A 24002-nucleotide genomic window follows, 5' to 3' on the forward strand; every position below is an offset into this window, starting at 1 on the left:
TGTTTATATAGTGTAATTTTTTTTAATCACAGTTCATTGAAGGAAGTTGCTTCTCAGTACAGAAATGATCAGTGCATATTCATGTTAATGTGTATGTTGCAGCTGTGCTTTTAATTTTGAATGTAAAAGAGATTTTATTTGGGGTAGGGGGGTTGTTGTGCATTTATAAGGCATTATACAGTACGTTTTCCTGAACAGTGTACGTCATTGCTGTTTGGATGAGTTGTCAAAGAAAATCTGTGAGGGAAAAGGGGATTTGAAAGAGAAGTATATCTGGTTTCCTCAAGTCTTCCTTTTTCCCATGCTTGACCTCAGCATCAGTGTGCACTCCTGAGGGACTTCGGGATTGTCAATCATTCGCTGCCAAACACATTGCTCCTCTCCCTGAGAATCCATCCAGTCCACTTCATTCCCATAGCTCAGCCCTGGAAATTAGAGTACAGTTCAGAAACCACATCAACTCATTCCTCATCTACCGTAGAGCAACGGAGAACGTAAGTAGGACATCTCTGTGGCTCAAAGTCAGTGTTTGCTCAGGGTACAAGTTGAGGTCTAATTTAGACTGTGTGAACCTGGTTCTCCTTTACTTCTTGACTGGGACCATAATTCCCCATGTGGTAGTGCAATCTTGTCAGAACAGCAGGGTTGGGATGGTTGGCCAAGGCTGACTTAACTTTCTGATCAACAGTAGGACACATGCAGGTTTGCAGTTGTCAGTGGGAGACCTGCTTGGGTCTCCAGTTGGTGTTAACTCTAGTCAGGCCCTGTAGAGTTTGACGTGTGAAATGATGCACAGTTCTGAATGCATATCTTTTGAAGGAGCCTCTTCTCCTGGGAAACACAGGAGTTAATCCCAGAAAACCAAATCTTTAAACAACTAGCAATTCCAAACTGGGTGTGTAATACAAATCAGGGTGCTTGTTTCTCGATTGCAAAGGTGGTATGCAAGCCATTGCAAAGTATTGGGGGGGTGTGTGTGTGTGTGTGTGTAAAGATAATGTCTCTAATGACCTGTCTCAAAGTTGAAGCATCAGCACTAGAAATTTGATGCTGCAGGAGTGTTGAACCCATGAGAATCTCACCACTGCCTATACTCAGCCGGACCCCTCCCAGAAAGATGTTGCTGGACAGCGACTCCTTGTCCCACACGGTGAGCTCCAGACAGACGTCGTGAAGGTCACTGGGCTTCAGGCCGCTGTAGGTAAACATGTGGTTCCACTGCGGGTTCACGCTCTTCTTCACAACTGGGGTTTTGTGCTTTGAGGCTTTGCTGTTGTCTGGAAGCAGGTATCTGTTTTTGCAAAAAATTAAAATTGGTACTGTGAATGTACACACACATTTTTTCTTTTGGATGTTCTGTCACTCTGGTTTCTTCCCACAGTCCACAGACATACAAGTACTCTAGGTTAATTGGCTTCTGGGAAAATTGGCCCGTGTGTGTGTGCGTGTGTGCGCGTGCGTGCGTGCGCACCCTGCAATAGACTGGCATCCAGTCCAGAGTGTATCCTGCCTTTCACTCATTTCTTGCCTGGTTAGACTCCAACTACCCTGTGGCCCTGTATTGGATAAGCTCGTTACTACATTGGAGTGTGAAGTTTGCAGTAAATATGGTTCAAAGAATTCACACTATTTCTAAGAGACCCTAAAGTATGGTCTCAAAGTGTATTTCTTAAGCTTTATGTTTCTGATTCAAGGCTATTACAGATAATCTGACTTCACGAGCAAGGCGTTTCTCACCCTTTGACAAAAGTGTCTGACGTTCCTCCAGACTTCACTGCGGTCAGGTTTTTGGCTTCTTTTACAACCAACTCCACTACTCCACCTTTTGGCAGCTGGGCATTAGTTTTCTTTCCTTTCATAAAACTCTTCTTAGCTGTGGGAAGAGAAAGTATGTTTTTTTTTTTTGCATTTTCTTATTAAAGCTGTACTGTAAAGTGGCAAGAAACAATTGCAGGTTTCTCCAGAGGAACAAGAAGAGACACGATAGATCAAACCTCTGCCCATTCATCATAAGGCAACAACTATAGATGACAGAAAGAATGGATTTAGATTTATTAGGTCAGCCAAAAAATCTGTTTTTCTCCATTGAAGAGGACACTTCCTTTCAGTTTTAATAAGCCTGGAGTTAACAGTTTGCCACTAGAAGAGAATACCTTGAAATTGCTCCAGAGGTAATGTGAGGTTTTTCTCTGGTGGGATGTACCGCAGAACTACAGTCAGCTCTCCTTTGTACTGGAGGGCTGCATCCATACAAAGATCCACCTGGGAAACACATACTGTAGGATATTAAAGGTAATCTCTTAAGAGTGAGCGCTGCAATAGCTGCCTGCGTTTGCAATAATATTAAAATGTTCATGTAAAAGCATAGATTGTTTTATGCCCGTTGTGGGCTCTACCAACTGTTTCGGTTTCTGTTTTAAGAAAATCAGTATCCGATTCATGCACATGTGAGAGATCAGCTGTCTCTAGTGTGAAATACTCTTTCAAAGACTGGTTCGGAAAGACAGTATACTGTACATAAGTGTAACATTAAGAGAAAAACAGAATTGCTACTGTATTACCAAATCTTGATTAAAATGGTTGAACTCTTTAATTTAATTCTGCCCCTCAGTTTAATTGAGAAGCTTCCAGGATCTGATTTTCTGTTTCTCAAACCTTCTGTACTGTTGTCCTAGGAACAAGCTGATAAGAGTATGTTTACCTTGGGCTGCAGGGAGAACCATTCCTCTGTTTGGTTCTCAAACTCCCACGAATCGAAGGGGACTTCCACCTCTCCCAGGAAGCTGTTGTGTCCAAACCTGTCGTTGTGCCACACAGACAGCTGTAGGGTCCTGGTCTCCAGCTGAGAGTGGCTTATTACATACTGCAGGAGAGGAGGAAACCGGTCTGCAGTCATTGGTGTCACGAAACCAGCTTCAGGAACAAGGGCTCCATTTCGCTCACTTTCTACCATACCCTGTATTGTGAATGGCTTCTCGTGTGCAGGCAGTCATGCTGACATTAGGACAGTTTTGACAGCACGTGGCCAGAGCAAGGTCCGTTTAACTTAATTCCTGCTCTAAGGGGCCCTCAGAAAAGCTTAGCTTTGGTACCCTGCTTTTTCCTTCCTTGACTTAATCTCTCTGTAGAGTGTGCTTAACTTGACTGCAATTCTATTGTGCTCTCTCTAGGGTATTTGCTACAACTTGACTCTATAGGTACCTTTATTGGAAGGCAGCCAAATTGAACCATTGCATTCATTTGCCATGAAGTGCTGACAAAATCAGACACGGTTTATTTGCCAGAATCCATGTAGACGTTTCTTTCAGGTGTCGAGTTACAAATGTTAAGGTAACACCATACAGAGGACACAAACTAAACAAATACCTTGCAAAATTTAGCTTTCACCTACTGTAGTTTATTTAACAGTTATTTCTAATACCTTACAGTATGTCTGCACATAAAGTGGAATTCCTCACAGCATCAATGAGAGAAAAGTCCCATTCATTATCTAGAGGTTCAAGTGGGGAACTGCATTGCAAAAAATAAACATTTAATTCCAAGCTGAAAAGCATAAAAAAGAAACAAATCGTTTTGTCAAAAACCTTCCAATGGAAGCCAAAATGCTGTGATTCTCCTTTCTACTTTTCAGCATGAAATTAACCTTTACTTGTTCATTATTTTGAAAACAGAATTACATTACTGAGTCAAATCTATGAAATCTATGGAGTAAAGATGATTTCAACAACCTAATCTTTTTATAAAGAAATGTTATTACACTTAGAAGATAATATCAAACAGCAACCTCAACAATATCAATTTGTGAAGTTATTTCAGCATATTGTTCTTTATAAATACAGAGATTTGTGCTGTCAACAGGGTTTGGATTTTCAAAATGGAAGCTTTAAAATTCTGTATGGTACTGTAAGACCTGTTAACAATACAAAGGAAAGGAGTAAGGTATTTATTTTGGTAAACACGTTCCCATGGCATTCCATATGAAACTACATGTCTCTCACCAAAATAATTGGATTTATGGACTTTTCTAACAAAGTGATGCTCTTTTTTTCTAAAAAAATGGATTGGTCTTAAAGTTTTGGAAGTTTTGGTCTCCAGCAATGGACCTGGAGAGTCACAGTCCAGCAGGTTTTATAGACAGCCTTTAAATCACCACTTTAAAGGCCTGAACAAATTTAAATAAGATTAATGAAACAGATGGTGGGTTTAACTAATCACTCAGTGTACCAAAGCTGTCAATGCTAGGCAGTCATCCCTTACCTTCAGAGTCTCATTGTAGACTGGGTTAGTGGTGTTGGATTTGATGCTTGTTTTCCTCTTGCTCTGACGAGACCTGTCTGGCAGGAGGTATGTCTTCACATAGCTGCAAAACAACCCCCCCCCCCCAAAAAAACATGAATTGACAAGCAAAACCAGCATGAAACCTTTGTGTTTATTGTCATTGTAGTGATTTTTTTCTGCTTAAAATAGAACTGAGGTGGCAGAGGCATTCATTCAGCAAAACGAGCAAAATTAAGTAAAATGTATACAATTTGGGAACTTATATTTGTTTTACTCTTGTATAACAGATGCTTGTATGTTGGTAATTTCTTGTGTCTAAAGGGTTATTAGTATGTCAATCTGTGTGACATCCTGAAATATCCGTTCTTTTCAACTGACATCTCTTCCATTGCAATCCTCCTGACATCTTGCCTTTATATAAATCTCAAAACAATAGTTATATCTTGAAATTCATAATACCGCTTGCCGTTTTTATCTCAATGTTATTAACACCAAATTTTTTTTGCCAACAATGTGCATTTTAATATTAACGGCAAAATCTAACCCTGTGTTGATCCAGAGTGATAACACAAATAGTTGTGACTCAACCATGAAAGAGAGAACACGCCAGGTACAGTATCTCGACAGACACAATACAGTAATAATCCAGACCGGTCAGACCCAGAAAAGTAAAGTAAGCCTACATATTCACGCCATATTCATATTCTTACGGGTCAGTTCGCTGTTTCTTCTCATCCCCGATGGCCAGGTTGCGACACTCTTTGACCAAGATGTTGAGGGCACCTGTCTTGTAGCTGTAGATGATGTTGAGCAGGATCTCTCCGCTGATACTGGCGTTGCCATAGTCTCCTGTCTCGCTGTACACACTCATCATACTGTTCAGGCTGCTCTGCAGGCAAAGACAGAAGGACGGCACAATGTCAAGCCATAGTTCCCTTACAGCACCGGCAGTCAACACTGACATAATCTCAGCGGGATTAGTGTGGAGCTACGGTGCTAGAATTGACGTTTGGGACTGGGGCTAGAGCTGGAAGTTTGAGGGAAGAAGTAGAGACAGAATTATGAGCTGACAAGGAGTTACGGTTCGTGTCTAGGTTTAGAATTAGGAATAAAGTAAAGACTGACTTTGGGGTTTAGGAGTGTGTTTGAGTTTTGAAATTCACATAAAGCATAGCCTTCCAATCAGAAGATTAGGTGGGTCACGTGAAGGGTTCTGCCTAAATTTTAAAACTACAGTGAGTTCAAATGCCGGGAATAAGACAAAAAAATCAGTTTGGTAATGTGAGTGACATAGATACTGTATAAATGTTGGCATCACTGGGTTTACAAACAATATCAAGAAACATAGTAGTCATGCTTATTCACAGATAACAGCAGGCTGATATAATAAAACAGTTTTGAGTAAGCTTTTATAACAAATACATGTAAAAGCTGTCTTTTAAAATTGGATAATTTAGTACATGACACAAGTGTCCCTTTTCACTAAGAATTCTTTGCTTTAAGAATTGGCCTGTCACAGGAAAGTCCAACTCCAATCCTGGAAGAGTGCTTCATTACAAGCCTAAATCATAATGACTCAGTTGAACTAATTATTGGCTAATATGTAGTGATATAATAGCTTCTCTTCAGCTCTTCAGGTGTTGATTGAAAGAGACATACTGTATAGAACTTGCTGGTTTGCAGCATTTCAGGACTTAAGTTGGGTAAATCAGTACTATAAAGTATGATTTTACAATATGTGTGACAAAAAATATGTGTGGCTAAGACATGCAAAGCAGAGAAAGAGTGAAAGGTAGCATAGAGCACTTACAGTTTCAGCGTCAGAGTCAGGGACATTAAGATAGTTCCACTTTCTCTCTGAGCCAGGCTGAGTGGAGCAGAAGAGGAAGCACAGAAAACAGATTGGAAAGGCAGTGACAGCCAGGCTAGGGGCAAATGTCCTAGTGATCTGTGTCTGAGATCTCTCTGACTCTCAATGGCATAAACTGCATTACATTCTGTATCTGTTACCAATGCCGACAAAGAGGAACAGACACATCTTGTCAGACTGAGCTGAATTCAAACTAATTTCATCACAAGGTACTCGCTGGAGAATGAGCCAGACAGATACAAATGTGTTTTGTCCTGCACATGGAAGAAAAAGCTCCAAACAGTTAAAGGAAATTCCATGTTTTTCAGTGCTCTGTTCTGAAAGAGTAGCCATCTTTGTGTGGTGTATTATAAAAATGTACTTAACAGGTGTGTATATATATTTTTTTTTTCCATCAACACGGTGATGAAAGAATAGGTTAAACTCCAGCACTTGCATCATGGAAAAGAAAGCATTTCCAATTGGATGTTTATTTTAGGACTTACTTGCAAGCAAAGAGCACTAAATTAATTAGGGAGTATCCAGGATACTTCAATTTTTCATTTGTTTGGTTTGTATTTATACTATAAAGTCAAATATACAGAATGCCCATTCCAGTTAATTTTTTCATTTGAAATTAGGTAGGAAAGAGCCAATATTTCTGTCTGTAAAAGTTCACCTTTTTAAGATCAGGAACAAGCAGAGGTCAATTCTCTGAAAAAAGTGAAGTGGATAGCATTGTTTAAAAAGAATGTGCTAAAGAGACATCACAGAGGGAGTCTTAGAGGGTTCTTATTTCAACAAAAACAGGACAAAAACCTGTGAAAGTTGCAAACTATCAGCCACCTTAGAATTTTGGAAAAAAAAATTGGCAGAAAATACAAAGTAAAGAAAATATTTTTTTAGCAAAGGAAAAGGTGAATAATCACTTGGAAATGTGGCCAGTGACCAATCCCCTTCATAGAAAACTGCAGCTTGTTACACATTAAAGGACTTACCACAGATAATGCGCTTGTTACAGTTTTCTGAGTAGCAAAATTATGTGCCGACATCAGTTCATCAATGTCTTCCTCCCTTTCTTCATCCGAATAGTTCTGAAATTGCACAGGCAACACTTTCTTAAAATTACTTTAAAAAAAGGTCACAGCAAATTGGATTGTGTTTTATTAATTGTTCCCTGCAGAAGAACATAATGACATAATGATTATGTAATGTCACATCAGTAGCTGGCAGGTAATTCCTTGTAATTATGGAAAACCTTGATGTTCCTGAAGTTCTAACAAAGTATCTGCTATTTAGACTTTACTAGGCTATTCATGTAGCCCAGTAAGTTTTTGCCATTATAAATACAATCTCAATAAAAACAAAATATTCATGATGATCTTTGAGCAAATTAACAGATATAAATATATGTATAATATAAAATTGACAGATAAAAAACACCATGAAATGACTGTTCAACAATTCTGTGTGGCTGAAAAAGTTGAAACTGTTTTTTCAGTTCAATGTTCACCTCTTTCATGTGCAAACAAACCTTGAGAAGTAAATTGGTCTAAATGTGTTAAGCTGTTGCTGAAATGCCTGGCCTTCATAGATAAGCACTTTTTTAATTGTAGGGACCTCCTGAAGCAAAGCTGCAGAATCTGCAGTAAGATTTGATTAAAAAAAAGAGGCTAATGCTTTGTTTGCCTGTCTACAGCATGAAACAATTTTCTCAGCTCTAAATCCATGTTTCCTATTAAAAGATCAAAGAACCATTTCAGCGTTGAATCAATTTTTTTTTGCTCTTGAGCAATGTGCAGGGGAAGCTATCTAGTTAAATGGAGTCATAAATCTGGTTCGCAGCGCTATATTTAATATAGCCCTAAACATCCCTATAGGGCTTACTGACCGTACAACAGTAGTCAGAGTGAGATTAACACGATTGCTGTCTGGGAGTGTTTGTATTATTTCATGAATTCATTTGTACTGTACTGTAAATATGGTAACATACATACTGTAACTACCCTATGTACTACACAGGGTGAACTGATATAAAAAATAAGCTATTAATCAACACAGTCTCCTCTATAAATCAGTGGATGAAACTTAACAGCTTTGCAGCTGTGACAAGTGGCCCATTTTGCTTAGTGCAAAGGTTAACCACATGGTGTGCCCCTATCGGTGCAATCACTCCAGTGGGGCCTGACTTACCTCATCATTCAGCTCCCCAGGCACAGACCGACACCGCAGGCTCAGGGTCTCCTCGTTTAACTCGGTACACGAGCCGCTGAGGTCCACCTCTGACCGGCTTCGATCTGGGATTTGAGGAGAAAAACATTCATTTTAAAGCCAAAGGGACTGGAAAAAGTGGGGGCGTATGAAGGTTTGGATTCTTAAGGTGTGTGCTTCATTTCGTATTTTGTTTGACTTTATGCAAGGTCTGATTTTGCTACCTATTTAGATATACAATACAGTATGTTCGCGAAGGTTTGGTGCGGAGAACCATCACGAATAGCCAAATACATATACAGTATGACCAAGTCCACCCCTCTACCATTGCATATTGTACTACAGTATACAGTATATAGCATGTATGGTTAACAGGCATAAGTAACCCTTTCTTACATGATAATTAATAAACACATTGGTTTTAAATTAATTTAAAAAACATAGATCAGCCTTCTCTCCTTCTGTGATCAGCGCGCCCCACTGTAGTGAAACTGGCAGTGAGTCAGTAAAGTTTTTCCTGCCTGTCATTCCCCACACTGCTGACACAGAACTGGGAGTGTTCATTACAATACGAAAACAAGACCACTCTGTGTGCATGTGGGGTGCTGGATACCTAGGCAGGGGGCAGGGGGCAGGGAGCGTTTCATAGTTAGATTCATCTCACAATCTTAGTCTGTTGTGCCACTGATTTGAAAGTTGCCGTTAACAACCTTCAATTAGTTTTTTTTTCCTCTCTGCTCTTTTACCGTACAAGACCCAGTCAGGCAGATCGAATTGCGAACAGGCAAATTCGCAAATGTTAAATTCGCAGATGTCGAGATCCTACTGTACTAAATTTTTCAATATGAATAAAACATGATCAAGTGTCTTAGCTATGTTTTGAAACATACAGTGTCCAGAGAATGTTAGTGAGTCCCCTAGTTTAGCAGTTTGACTTCTAAGAGAAGACCTTCATTCCAATCATCAGGTATGGTGCTGCAAGTATCATGCTTTGGAGCTTCATTGCGACGTCATTGAAGGCTTGCATTCACTGAAGGAACCATGAATTTCATGTTTTATCAGCAAATTCTAGAGGAGAATGTCAGGCCATCCATTTGGCAGCTGAAGCACAGCCATGAGTGAGTCATAGAAGACAATGACCCAAAACATACAGTACAAGCAGTCTAGAACAGAATGGCTGAAGAAGAACATTTGTATTTTAAGATTAGCCAAATGACAGTCCTAACCCGGACCCAGATAACATGTTAAGAAAGGACATGAAGTGACTTATTCATGTAAAGAAACCCTCAAATATCACCAATTTGAAGCAGTTGTAGAAGGAATAGTGGGCCAAAATTCAGAAAAGCTGATATAGAGACTGATAAACAGTTATAGGAATTGTCTACTTGAAGTCAATGCTGCTCAAAGAGGTGCCATCAGTAACTGCATCTAAGAGATAACATACTGGTTCACACAAGTATATCTAATGTTGGGTAATTTTGTTCATGTGATAATACAAATATAGCTGTGTTTGTTATGTGTTTCAACATGTTATCTTTATCTTTCATGAGGATCTAATTACATTTTAGGTTTAAAATATACAAAAATATAGCTCAATCTGGGGGTCCAGAAAAACTTTCTCCAGACTGTTTCAGAATTTCAGAGCTTGGCAGTACAGAGTGTTACCTACAGTATATTATTACAGATATTATCTTTAAAATGTTTAAAAATACTTAATGGATCCACTGTATAATAATAACTGTGTAATTTGTTTGGTGGGCCTAAACATGCTGCTGTCTCAACCACTGTTACTCACAGCTGAAACAAACAAGGAGACAGGCTGCCAGAGACGCAATTTTGAGGCTTCAGGACTCAACTTGAAAACCTTAAATAATTTATATCTAGAGATTTTTTTTTTCAATTTGCATATAGCTGCTGCCACCAGCTAATCAGTGATAGGTTGACAGATTTAATGCAGGACTTTGAAGTAGGAAAACATTTTTCTTCATATTGATCGGCAATTTCAGTTAAAGAACTGGCAGGTTTATCGCGAGCAGCTTAAACAATACTTTAGCAGAACTTTACTTTTATTAGCTTTGACGTTTTTCTATACTATGTATACTATTAATCTAATTTCACAAAATGTTCTCTCAACCACTGCCTCATTTTACTGCTTCATTATATCATACCCTCCCATTAGATACTTTTAATTAAGCCATTAATCTATTGTCTACAGTTAAAAGCATAAAACAGTATTCCTCCTTAGTTTCAATCTTTGTCAGTATCTTGTTTTGAAAGTATGGCATAGGAACCAAGCTTCGACTAAGTGCACTGTCAGATTTTTCTTATTGCTGGTAATGACACACCTGAGGAGAGAGAAACTCTGGATACAGCAATCGATGGAGTCCCGGACATTTTCCTGTAGTTCCGATGTGCCATGTCATCGTACGTGCCTGCCATGCTCTCTGCACCATCCACCTGAAGAGAAAAAAATGATCACCACATACAGTACAATCAGAGAAGCGGCTATTAGTCTGAGGTTTTTTTTTACAAGAGCCAGCATTGATTTTCTTAAACAACACTACACTGGTACAACACTAAAGCATCCATCATGACTACACTGTCATAGGTGGTATCTAATATATTCTCCATTCTTTCCTCCTTTAGGAGCCCTAAGCAACATTACACAGCTATGACAGAGACACCAGGCAGTAAGGATCTGACAGCTTTGGCTGCAGTACTCTAATCTCACAGTGCCTTCCTGGTGCCATGGATCCAAGCAGCAGACAGCGCCATATAAATGAAATCAAGGCAGGACAGGATTCAGTGATACCTCTGAAGGGAAACCTTTTTACTATTTTTTACTAATTGAGACAGACCAACCAAACATGTTTCTGCTGCGGGGGAACAAGATCCATGTTGCCATTTCTTAAAAGCACTCAGGGAGAGCAAAGTATGTTCTTGTTTAGAATGGTGGATAATGAAGAAGAAAGCACTATCCACACCAGGATATTCCCAAATGTATGAACAGGCCCCATGGGAAAGGCATACGGGAACTAGAATCGTTTGATATCATCTACGAGGTGGCAAGTGCACTCTATAAAGAAAAGCTCACACAAACTATGGAATCTTTTTCCATAAAAAGAGATGCAATGTTAGTATTAACATGCCTCCAAACAAACCCTTCTGATGGCGGTAGCATATCAAGCAGAAGGGACCTAATTGGAGTCAGAATGTCAGATAAACTTCAGGATCAAGTTTCACCCTTTGTCATATCCTGAATTGCCTCTTTCAGTGCAGACAGGTGCATAGGCAGTCCTAAAACAACTCCCATTTCAGGAGAAAGAGTATACATATAGTATTCACTCAGGCTCAGAGTCAGTTCAGTAGCACTATTTGGTTCGCTGACTCGGATTCGATTCAGTGGAGCTGGTTCATTCGAGTGAATTGGTAAATTCAATCAATCCATCAAATCAATGAAACAAATGAATGAATTTCTGATTTAATGGAACTGAAATGCATTTGTTTACTAAAATGAATCGAACAGCCTGACTCTACTGTGAAGGGAAATATGGCTGACCTGCCTTAGTGAGGCAATTGGAGCTTTTCTTTGACAAACAATGAGACTGCATTTGAAAGTAAGTGCACTTTGAAATCAATTAATTAAGATACTGTTGAACAGTAATGTGTTGTTTTATTGTACACAGAACAAATCTATCCCAAGAGTGAGCAAATCAAAAGCTAAAGATACAGTATCCCAAATGGTTCAACAAATGTATTAGAAAAAGCACTAGGGAAAATAATTTTCAAAATGATTCACAAAAGGATCTAAAGAAAAATGGTGAATTTCGTGTAAGGTAAAAAAAAAAATAAAAAGAGAGCTTGAGAAAAAACAAGAAAGAAATGGAAAGGAAAATTGCAATGGAGGCTAAAATAAAATAATGAAAAGAGTTCTTTTAATAGTACAACATGAAGTGAAAGACATTTGGGAAAACAACGCAAAATGTCTGGACCGCAAAAATAAAACAGCCGATGCACTAAATGAGTGTCCCCTAAGGAACAAGTCAATAGCATGCCTCAGGTTGCTCTGGAAGATTATGTTTAATGCAGTCAAGTGCAGGACTTTGCATATCTGTAGCAAAAACATGAACTATAAATACAAAACTGGATACACTGTTCCAGAACAGGCATGTCATTTACAGTACAGTACATCTCCTAGACAATGTGGGGAAGCAAATGAAAAAGAAAAGAAAATTTTAGAATATATAGTTAAAGTGCAGAATTTAAATTGGGGGCTGTTATTGTGTATGAATTTGGCTGACACGTTATCGAAAATAAATTTATGGATATTGCATTTAAAACTGGGAACTGGAATATGTCTTTACCCAAAGGGTTCAGAGAGTGTGGAACAAACTACCCAGACATGCAACTGAAGCTGATTCCCTGACGTCTTCCAGGGAAATTACTACTGTACAGTACATGCATTCCTTGGATCACTTATCCTACAACTACCAAATGCGCCAGGTGGGCCAAATAGCTTCCTGAAAGCAATTTACAAAATCATTCTAGATATACGATATACTATCTAGCCTTAAAGCTATAAAGAACACTGGTCCCCCTTACCCTCCTGCTGTTTCCTGATACTGCGCTGCGCTGGCTGGGTGTGGGGGATCTTCCTGGGGTGTGAGAGCGGAGATTGTTGGGAACTGTCGGCACCCCAGATGACTCCAGAGCAAGAGTACTCCCCCTGTTGATTGTGAGAGGGAAATGAACAAAGGAGAAAGGAAAAGAAAACACTTGCAGAAGAAAATATAGATTGAGATGTTGCTCTTTTACTATGCAGTGGTATGCAGTAGCTCAAAAACAGTGCTTGGAACAAACAAAATAAAACCGTGACTGTTTCATTATAGTGTAAGTAATTGTAGATCTAATTCTGTTAGAGGTATTATTTTATTGTGCTGCTCTACCAGCATCATACTGTTTTTGTGCTGTACCACTGCTGTCTGTATTACAGAGCAAAATGTCCTTGTGTTGTAGAAAAACCCCACCATGTTTTGTTGTCAGAATTTATGAAGCGTGTTGGGTTACTTTTGATTATATTTTGGGTTTTAGTCTCAAGCTGGAATTGCTGGTTTAGTAGTGTTCTGTTTTTCATTGTGTTTGATCTTTCAAAGTCTCCTGTCCTGTCTCTTTTTATTCATAAACAACAGTAATATACTGTATATGCCTGCTCACATACTATAATCACATAACTGTAAGGTTGTATCCTTAGTTTCTGGCTACATTTAAATTAATTTTAATTCACTCCAAACAACAAACAAAACAAAAGTTACAATTTACAAACAAGGGAAAGGGCATTTAAACACAAGCAAACTAACATCAGTAACCCAAAGGTTAAAGGATATTCCTCTGAAAAAACAAAGGTAATACTCTTAACCCTTCAAAACTATCACAGGTTATCCTTGCAACCTTCCAAGTTAAGACTTTGTCAGAAAAAAATATGCTGGCCTAGGTTCAATGAGAACTCAAGCCAGTTTGCAAGGGTTAAACGTTTAAACCCGGATGATAAATTAACATTTATTTTACTCACCACCCACAAAACGAGAACAATACACAAAGGAAAACAATTCCAAGAACCATTAAGTACAAGCTAACATAGCTGCAATTCAGTTTAGTTGCGGCAACCATTCAATTAGATGAATTTTTTAATTTTAAAGTGCTTTGTTACAAAGCAAGCATGTGGATGCTTCTAAGTTGTCAGTGTGATTAAAAGTGTTACCACTGTTATCAAGAAGAAAACAATAGCCAATCTCTTGTATGCCTTTGCATAGGTCACATTAATATCAAATCTAATAACATATCATTGCTCCTTTTTCTTCATGATAAAGGAAGGCATTAAGGGCCATCACTGTAAGAGTTCAGTATATATATACAGTACAGTATACTGTATGATGATTGCCACTAATGACAGCAATTTGATGATGTATGGTCATTTCCATAAATACAGACTCCTGTTTTGAGATTTTGGTGTTGGTCTGCAGTTCCAGTTGCTGTTCATAATATTCCTAATCTGCAGACTTCAACCAGGAATTAATGAGACTACTTCATGGACTTCATGATTATTCATAGAGACCCTTAATGACAAAATGGCTTTAACATACTGCACAATAAATGCTTGCTGAAGCACGTGTGCAATGTTATCAGTTCAATCGCTTCCTACTTTCCTTGTTATTTTGCTGCTAATACTCAGTTTAGAGAAAGGACCCTCATTGATCTGAGCAAATGATTGATTGTATTACTCCACCTACAGTACATCCTCAGCTTTGTGCAGCTTCTTGGAAGAGGCACTGGATAGTTTTGAAGTGGTGGCTTATGTTTCACATTTTTAGATACAATCGTCTTGCTTTTTCTATATTTGCTTCCAAAATGTTCAGTGAAAAACAACATTTCAGTCTTTTTTAAACCACACCAGATCATAAGGAAATGAACACAATACAAAAAAAGCACCAGAGCACCTGACTAGTATCCTTATTACTTGGATAAAAGGTAATAAGTGATTGGTTTTACATGTATGATCACTGCTATGAATCTGGTTCAGGATGGTGATGTACTAATGTCACCCAGCTGTGGGAGTATATTTCATCTCTAGGGTACGTGCAGGATGGCAGAGAAACCCCTCGTGCCGCTGTGCCCCACCTGTTGGATCGAGGTGTAGAGCGGCCACTGCGAACGCTGCGTGCTTCCAGGTCCGAGGCTGAGCCTATGCTCCGGGAGTCTTCAGCCCGGAAATCCACACCATTCTCAGCTTTGAGCAGCGGCCTGTTACCTCGCTTCTCCAGCCTGAGTCTGCATCAGGGGCACAAAGGAAGACCAGCTGCTCATCTCTTCATGCTTGCGATTATAACGTACACACACAAGACTCAATACGAAGTGGTACGGCTGTGTTTTGTGGCAAAAGGGACTCTTGTCAAAACAACATGTTTTGTGTTTTGGCTAAAGTACTTTGACTAATGTTCAGTTATAGGTACTGTATTCTTTCCTTTTTTCTTTTTAAGGTTTGATTAATTAAATAGTGTGTCATTCTATATGGTAGAAAACTGTAATTTAGGTAACTGCCCAAACAAAGGAAACACCAGCATAAAGTGTCTTAAGAGGGTGATGGGCTGCCACAAGCCACTAGAACAGCTTCAGTGTAATTTGGCATAGATTCTGCAAGTCGGCTGGAAGGATGAAGCACCACTCTTTATCATTTGGTGTTTTGTTGATGGTGGTGGAAAACTCTGTCTTAGGTGCCTCTATAGAATCTCCCATAAGTGTTCAGTTGGGTTGAGATCTGGTGAATGGGGAGGCCATGGCATGGTTTATATTGTCTTCATGCCCATCAAACCATTCAGTTACCACTGGTGCTGTGTGGATGGGGGCATCGTCATCCTGAAAGATTCAACTTCCATCAGAAATGAAATGTGTCACCGTAGGTTCAACGTGATCACTCTGGAAGCGAGTACTTACTGGCATTCACTGTGCCAAGGAGTTGAGTGGGCCTAAACCGTGGAAAATGCACCCCACACCTTTACAGAGCAAACAGAGCCCCTCAGTGGGAAACAAGCCCTCAAGCCTGTAGGCTTCTTTTGGCATGCACCACAAATGTACGTCAATGTGTTGAGAGCAGGGTGAAGAATGAGTCATCTGACTACATGACTTTCTTCCACTGCCACTTCGCCAAGCTATGTTTACTTTAAGAAGTGACTTCTGTATCATTAGTGTCTTCAGGATTTCACAACTCTGATTCATATAAAGCTTGCACTAACAGGTGACAGAGATGAGTGTGGGCTCTAAATAACCTAGGGACAATCAGGACATGTTGTACAGTCTGCCTGAAGCAATAAGGCAGGTTCAGAGTCCGTTGGGGATCATAATTCATTACACCTTACCTGCAACCTCTCTTACCATACAGTATGAAGATCAACAGATAATTTTGATTTACAGCTGACTCTGGACCCCAAACATAATCTCAGAAATTAAACTTTTTTATTCATCTGCCAGTCCAACACAGGAAGGAACTGGAGCGTGTGTGGCTCATTCCCAGCTGGGATTCAACCTCTGTCTCTCAGATGCATCTCCCAGCACTGAGCCGTATGGTGCAGACGTCCACTACGCCACAAGGCCAGATAAACAGCATGGGTGACTTCAGTTGAACCAGCGGTGCCTTGGGGGTTACATCACTGTAATGCTCTCACCTTACGCACAATACCAGTGACATTTTATTCAGCGTACAACTCATCAAATTGAACATTAAATTCAGTAAAAAGACAGAAAAATACAACAAAACCTGAACTGTAATAAAAGCATTTAGCTTATTAACCTTTCTAATGATATTTTTACACCTTTAAAAATATAATTTGGTTGCAAAACCTGGTAAACAGAAAATAAAATGTAAGTGGTTGTGTGTGCTGTATTTCCGATGTATTGTATATTGTACATATACAGTAATAAATAATGCTTACCCTTTCTTTTTTGGTGCATCTAATACATTTCTGGTGGCACTCCGGCCTGACATGGGCGTATCAGGTCTTTCTTGCAGTGTTTGGTCAGTTTTATTGTCTCCTAAAACACACATAAGCACCAGCACAGTACCTGAAGGTCTGTTTCATCAGTACATTGAAACTATAATCTACAACCTTATTATGGTTATCAGAAAAACAAAATAAATCTACATCTAAATAAACCTAAAGTTAAATAAGTTACACATATCTGTTTACATTTGGAATTGTGTTTTTCAGACAAGTAAATTGTAAAAAGAACAATGCCGTATGTACTGTAGCATATGCATTGGACAGTACACCACCTTTTCACAGTCAAAACAAGCAAAGGAAAAGAAATCAAACCACTACATGCTCTTTTTAATAAATTAAAATGTACATTTCATTTCTTGGTATCCGTAATTTCTCCTTTAGCTCTCTTCTGCACGCAGTGCAATGCTCTATCTCCACTCTCTCGCATGCTGGCTTCGGATGGGGAGTCTGATTCGGCCTCTCTCCCTCTATTAAAACTAGTTGAAGCCACTGCCAAGAGGGCATCGGCTCATTAAACCGTGCCTACAGCGGTTCTCTGCATACTTAAACAGACTTTTCCACTTCCTAACATCATCTGAAAAACAGGCTATTAATATACTATTCAGGGCTCTGAATATACTATTATATACAGTATATTATTATAATATACTATTCAGGGCACTGAAGAAAAGATGCTAAAAATGGACCTATGCAAAACAAGCCGAGGTATTGTATCTAAATAACTGAATGTATAATGCATTATATTAAACAACCTCACAAAAGACAGTCTAGAAAGCTTGTACTTTTGTACTTTGTACTACCATCATGCATTGAATTAAATACTGATTGCTGAGTATTTTATACAGAAATGATCTTTATAAATGTATGTATTGTTACATTTTTAAAAAGTTACATGGAGTCCATTTATTTCACCACATCATTACTTTTGGACTTCTGCCCTTTCATCAATTTGCTCTGTTTTTCTGAGTAAAATGCATATCAGTCTGCTGAGCCGGGCTCTTTTGCTCTGAGCTTAAGAGTAATGTAGTTTAAGGACATTCTGCTTCATCTAAAAATGTGTTACAAAAGACTTTGTCTTAAGTCTTCTCTGATTTTTCTCTAACGCTCACCTGAGGGGGACTGCAAGATGGACTGTTTAATTAAGTCACAGCCCAGGATGTTCCCCTGTGAGAATCGCTTTGATCGCTCCTCGAAGAACCACTCCCCAGTCACAACTCTCAGATGCCTGCCGATGGAAGAGAAATTGCTGTAGAGAAGATCTGCTGTTCTCAAAGGGTTGTGAATTGTTTGGACCGTTGCTGATACATTCTGAAAATGGGGTCTTGGAGCAATTTTCAACTATGACTTCAACACAGACTGTCACTAACATTCATTATACAGTACATAAACATTAAAATGTAGAAAAGACAGAAACATTTTTTTTATTTTCCAGTTCCATAGTATGTGGAACAAGCACTTAAATGGACACTGATATGGCAGCCCTATATTCTTTCAATACACTTGGTACAATGCCAAGTTCAACTTTGTTTAACACATAACAGTCTCATCCTGACTATTGGTGATGTTTCTAAGCTTCTGGTAAACATGCAAACTTTAAGGCATCATTAAATAGGGCCTTTGGCCTGAAGGTCAATTGTTCAATAGTTTCATGTTTTCAATTGTGAAATTTTATTATGCCCTACTGTAATATAACTGATGGTTCTGACCATGAAAAAGTTAACCATAAGAGAAAACCTGACAGAACAGTAGATGCTGAAGTGGAATCTTAAGTTTTGTTTATAGCAACACATCTTCAAGACAGTCAAAGATATGCAGAGCATATAATTTCTGAGACACAAAGTAACTCTCTGTTATTGTTGCAGTATTGTTTAGTTGCCAGGCCTACTATTCAAAGAGTTTCACACTTATTTTGTGCAACACAATGGAAGACTGCAGCAAATGCTATGGGCATAAAAAGAACAAGCAATTTTGAGTATATGAAAAATAATCTTTATTTAATGGGACTGAGTCATCGAAGGGCTCTTGTATTATTCATACAAATTTGGTCTGCTGTCGTGATAACAAATTACTGAGATACAGTATTTAATCTAAAACTTCCTTTCAAGGTGCTGTATAAAACTTTGCATCAATATGTTAAGAGCACACATAAAACCACCTTTAATTTTTAACATTTTGAAAAATGAGTTTTCACTTACACAACATACATTTCTTAAAGAGGATGTATTCGGCTGGTGTGAAACTAACCCAGAGCTTACTTACTCAGAAATTAAACCATGAAGCCATTTCAGGTTTGTGACATGCCTTTTCACTTGTTTTGCACATTAGAGTTGTAAACCCCCCAAAACAAATGTTATGTTTTCTTTAACAAAGTTGGATTCTTGGTTTAGAAAACTTTAAAATTCAGAAACTCTTGAGCTTCTGTGTTTAGCTATTGAGGAAGGCCGGGAAAGGGAAAGACTATTTGCCGAGAAAGAAACCAGTAATATAATGTAATGGTGTAGCTTTGGGGTATAAGTCAGTATAGAGAAATCCTTGCAGAAACAGGTATTTCAATGCCCCTGATCTTCAAAATGCTGTAAAACTATGCTAGCTCTGCAGAACAGAAAGGCAGAGTCCGAAAAGACTCACGAGATCTTGGCACAGACGATGCACTTCCAGCTGTTGTCCGACTGTACTACGCGGCACTCATTGCACACCCGCTCCTTGCACTCCTCGCACAACTCCCCTCGGTGGAAGATCAGGCCCAGGGCCTTCTGACAGCGGACACAGACCCGGTCGCTCTGATCCTGATGTTTCCGGGAGCCCTTCCTGCGAATTTCCAGCAGCTCGTTCTTTAGCTTCCTGGGGGACAAAACAGAGAAGGAGCCCTTGACTAGGACACACTTCAGCTCAGTTTTATCCTCTTCATAGCATTATTTATTTCTTGTATTTACGGTACTTGTGTGTTTCTGTGATTGTGTATATCAGTGAAAGGTTCTTAAGATGTTTAAATCACAGTCCAGAGGTTCTCCACTCAGTATCGCAAGTAGATTATCTGCATGTTAGCTTACAGATATTCAGACTCGATGTCTGAGAGCCAACATCTTGGCTGTGAAAATGAGGTTGATGGGGGTCCCTATTGTGAGGTCAGTCACTGACTGATGGGCACTGAGGAATCCAAAGCAAAATAACAAATGCAGAAAAATAAGGGATTTAGCTGTATTTTGCAATTAAACCAGTAATGATGTAAGAGATGAGAACATGGCACTCTTCCACCTTGGAGATGTTACAGTATCTGCATATTTCATTTATCAAAGAGCCTTTAGTAACTCTTTCAGGTTTTCATAACTAAGTGCCATAAGCAGGAGCATTCCATCTTTTGGTGAAATAATAAAATTGCCTATTATGCTCTCCTGTATAAAAATCCTGATGAAAATCCTTAATAATAAAAATCTGTTTAGCTAAACAGTTGTGGGAGTCTATAAGATGCTACTCGGATATGCTGAAATCAATATACTGACTTCTTAAAAAAATGACTTGATGAAATCCCAACATCAATTAACTGCTACCAACTAAACAACCTAAATGGGCTGAATGGTGCCTCTTCTTTACAAACGTACCATATGTTCTTAAAGGTCATCTTAAAGGTAGGTAATTGATCCAAGGATCTCATCCAAACCTTTCTTGAAAAAAGCCAGGGTACCGATTTCAAAAACATGGCAGGTTAGTTTGTTCCATACTCTTATTTTTGTCCTCTGGTTTGTGTTTCACTATTCATTCTGAAGAAATACGGTACGCTGGGTTGACTTTGTCGATGTCCTTGAGGATTTTTAGCAGGTCCCCTCACAATCTTCTCTGTTGAAGACTGAAGGTTCAGTTCCCTCAGTATGTCAGTGTTGTAGGACATTCCCTTAAGTCCCAGCATATATCTAATTGGCATATTCTACACTGATTCCAGAGCAGCAGCAAAGCTTGTCGACATGCATGTCAAAAGCATCAGATGTTTTACAGCTAAACTTATGTTTTCAGAAATATCAGGTGCTTTTCAGATAGGCACCCCTAGTGAGTGTTCTCCTGTCCCAGTGATGCTGTAGTGAAGAACATTTCTGAGTATCAGCATATGATTTTTATCATGTACTGATTTATGGCCAATTTCCTTCTCCTATTCCAGGATTGATGAGTAATGAGTGTTTCATGGGATTGAGCTTGATGATGATCTAGCTGAGATAGTTCAGAGGTTTAACAGAGGACGCTGGGTATTATCATATTAAACCTCTGGCCCAGCAAAGCAATTACCCTTCAATCATACAAAATCTGACTGATGCCCTGCTGCCTTTATAACCCACCTCATTCTAAACCTATTCCCTTCCAAGACTGAAGATGAAAGTGTCATAGCGACTTACAGAGGCCTGCAGTCACTGCTTCTGAAATGAGCAGAGAGCTGTCAAAGAATTACATCCATGAAACATGCTGGCAGTAAAGAGAGTTCAAGCGTGTCTTATCACAAAAGGCACATTATACAGTAAAAGTCCTGCTTTTTGGCTTAAAATAATGATCGTATATTTAACTGGAATTATATCGACATTAAACAAGATTTACATTAATGTGAAAGTTTGTGAGTAGAAAAAGCCAGCAGGTTGTTTATCGGTTGCTGACATTTATGTAATATACTGAATTTAAATCACATCTGTACCCTTACAACCACCTACACTGTAGGGTAAAGAGTGACAGAATTAAATGTAATTAAAGGTTTACGTGCCTGGGTTTTTAAAACAAATAACTACACCCTGCATTACCTTATTTTGCCCTCTCTGTTGTGATTTAACCTGTAGATGTTTTTATAATTAGCCTCATTCTGATGTTGTTGGTGCCAAAAAATAATTAGAATATACAAAGTACAGAATTGCAATGCAACTCAAAAAAGAACATAAGTATAATCTGTTGAGTAAAGCTTAATGCACTTAGGCAAGTATAGACAGCATTATTCTGTATTCTTAAGTACATTTCTAAGCTGTTCAGCAATGGCTGATTCTTTTTACTGATCAATGTGGTGTTTCTTCATTTGGGAGTAATTGTCAGTTGTGAAGTGTCTTGGCTATATCCCCCTTTGACTGGATGACAGAAGCGATGCCTCAGCAGTAAATATTAATTTACCTTCTGTAGAAATTGAAAGGAAGATCTTTACATCTGGGGGTGGAGGTGAGTACTTCATAGGTCTAACCTGCTGCAGTGTGAAACAATGGTAAGAGCTTTGGAGAGCTCAAAGGCCTGCAAGCCAGCTCAATCTGTAACTTATGAGACCTGAACCACAGGACACAAGTAGAAACTACTGTACTTTGAAGCGCACTTAAACTGAGAACCGGAACCAATCCAAAGGGTTACGGGAGTATGGATTGCTTCAAAATTTCAGAATGTTAATTACTACTGTATATACAGTATACAAACCTGGTGCAAATGGATTGTGCGCATACTGAAGTTTATTCTCTTAACTGGAAATGTCTCACAGCTACATTGCTAAAAATCTCAGCTTCAGATATCTACCATCAGAGAGCAAGTGTTCTTTAATGTATACTGTGTATTTCTATAAACCATTTTGTTAAGATGTTCTACCACAAAGTAAAAGCATACAAAATACTTTCCATTGGGTGCATTATACAGTACTGTATATTATAGCCATTACTGGATTTCAATATAAAACTTTAATCAGTATAGCTTTCTCAGTCATTTTTGTGGTATACGTAGTTTTACATTTATTTTGTAAGGAAATTATTTAAATATATTTTAATTCATAGAAATATGTCCCTAAATTAGGAAAGAATTCCAGTTTATGCTCTCAAAGAAGTCAAGAATTAGATCTAATGTGTGTCTATACATGAGATTATGTGATTATGGGTCATAAAAGGCAATAGTGTTTTAGTGGTAATCTTGATTGGTTCCTGCATGCCTCAGGAGTGAGTTAAATTGGCTTGTGTTATTAACTCAAGAAAATGTTTCCTTTAATCAGTACATTAGCTCAATGAATCATACTGTCTGGCTATTAGACCACAAAGAACACAGACGTCCTGTGGACAATAAATGATTCCTACAGAAGTTTTATGTGAGCCAGGTTGTAAAGTGGCAATTAAGAGGTCATTTGTTAAGCTATTTTAAACAAGGCTTTCTGGAAGCTTGCTTGAAATATTGCGTTTTTTAAATAATACAGCTTATATCCCTTTATCCATTTTCCTACTGCTTCTTCCTATTCAGAAGGCCTATCCCTGCAAGCAACGGGCAATAGGCAAGGTTCATCCTGACATCCTTGACAGGGCACCAGTCCGTCGCAGGGCAGAAACAAACACAGAGACGCACACACTCACAACAAGAGCCAATTCTCCCAGAAGCCAATTAACCCAGCAGCAAGTTTTTGGACTGTGGGAGGAAACTGGAACACCCAGAAGAAACCCATGCAAACACAAAAACTTTACCCATATTGCACCCCAGGAACTGAACCCAGGGCCCCAGTGTTGCGAGGCAGCAATGCTAACCAGAATGCCATTATGCAGCCCTCAAATATTATTACACCTTAATTACAGCCCTATTATGGACAGATGAATGTGACTGAAAATCTGAGGCAGTAATGCTAAAACTGTCACAGTGCCGCCTCTTCCCTCCACCCAGTTTCTAACCCCTTCTTCTAACTCAGGGCCGCGAGGCAGCCAGAGCCTCTCTCGGAAAGTGACGGGTACAAGGCAGGGTACGCCATAAAGTAAAATATCAATAAAAGGCTTGGAAGGCAGGCTTATACGATAAATGACAAGGAAAAGACAAAATACGCTGTGGACAGGATGCCAATCCAAGCATATACTGTACCCCAAAATGAGGCAGATCAAAAGTTGTAAGAAAACCAGTTCTTATTGATAAACACTTTAATTTTTGTCTTTTAATGACTAACGAGAAGTACAGTATAACTGCAGTCAACGCTAAATGTTTCTGCTAACCCTAATCCTACAGTAGCCTCAAATAGATCCTCTTTTAAATACCATTTTACCAGTGTTTTTCATGTGACTGAAAATGTATGTAAAGATGATAGATTATTGAAGATAATAAATTTCAAAGAGCTTTAATCAATGTCTTTATTATTTCAGACTCATATT

At 38.8% G+C, this 24002-nt stretch overlaps 1 protein-coding gene across 3 annotated transcripts in view; it reads right to left on the reverse strand.

Annotated features, from left to right (window-relative positions):
- The window catches only part of sytl5 (synaptotagmin-like 5), a 68928-nt gene continuing 44926 nt past the window's right edge, over positions 1 to 24002 (reverse strand). For 2 of the 3 annotated variants that reach the window (XM_088913441.1, XM_088913442.1), the window contains exons 3-17: positions 19519 to 19731; positions 18000 to 18115; positions 16822 to 16921; positions 15014 to 15163; positions 12941 to 13064; positions 10684 to 10795; positions 8321 to 8424; positions 7126 to 7221; positions 4989 to 5167; positions 4258 to 4360; positions 2702 to 2863; positions 2154 to 2262; positions 1738 to 1873; positions 1083 to 1291; positions 1 to 425 (exon numbers count right to left, since the gene is read on the reverse strand). In XM_088913441.1, coding sequence (XP_088769567.1) covers positions 283 to 425; positions 1083 to 1291; positions 1738 to 1873; positions 2154 to 2262; positions 2702 to 2863; positions 4258 to 4360; positions 4989 to 5167; positions 7126 to 7221; positions 8321 to 8424; positions 10684 to 10795; positions 12941 to 13064; positions 15014 to 15163; positions 16822 to 16921; positions 18000 to 18115; positions 19519 to 19731 — 2056 coding nt within the window. In that variant the 3' untranslated portion in view covers positions 1 to 282. Of the gene's footprint in view, positions 426 to 1082; positions 1292 to 1737; positions 1874 to 2153; positions 2263 to 2701; positions 2864 to 4257; positions 4361 to 4988; positions 5168 to 6088; positions 6146 to 7125; positions 7222 to 8320; positions 8425 to 10683; positions 10796 to 12940; positions 13065 to 15013; positions 15164 to 16821; positions 16922 to 17999; positions 18116 to 19518; positions 19732 to 24002 lie in introns of all 3 variants that reach the window. The other variant, XM_088913443.1, reaches the window with a different exon arrangement.

The sequence above is a fragment of the Atractosteus spatula genome, chromosome 4, assembly GCF_055471065.1.
Source record: "Atractosteus spatula isolate fAtrSpa1 chromosome 4, fAtrSpa1.hap1, whole genome shotgun sequence".
Lineage (NCBI taxonomy): Eukaryota > Metazoa > Chordata > Actinopteri > Semionotiformes > Lepisosteidae > Atractosteus > Atractosteus spatula.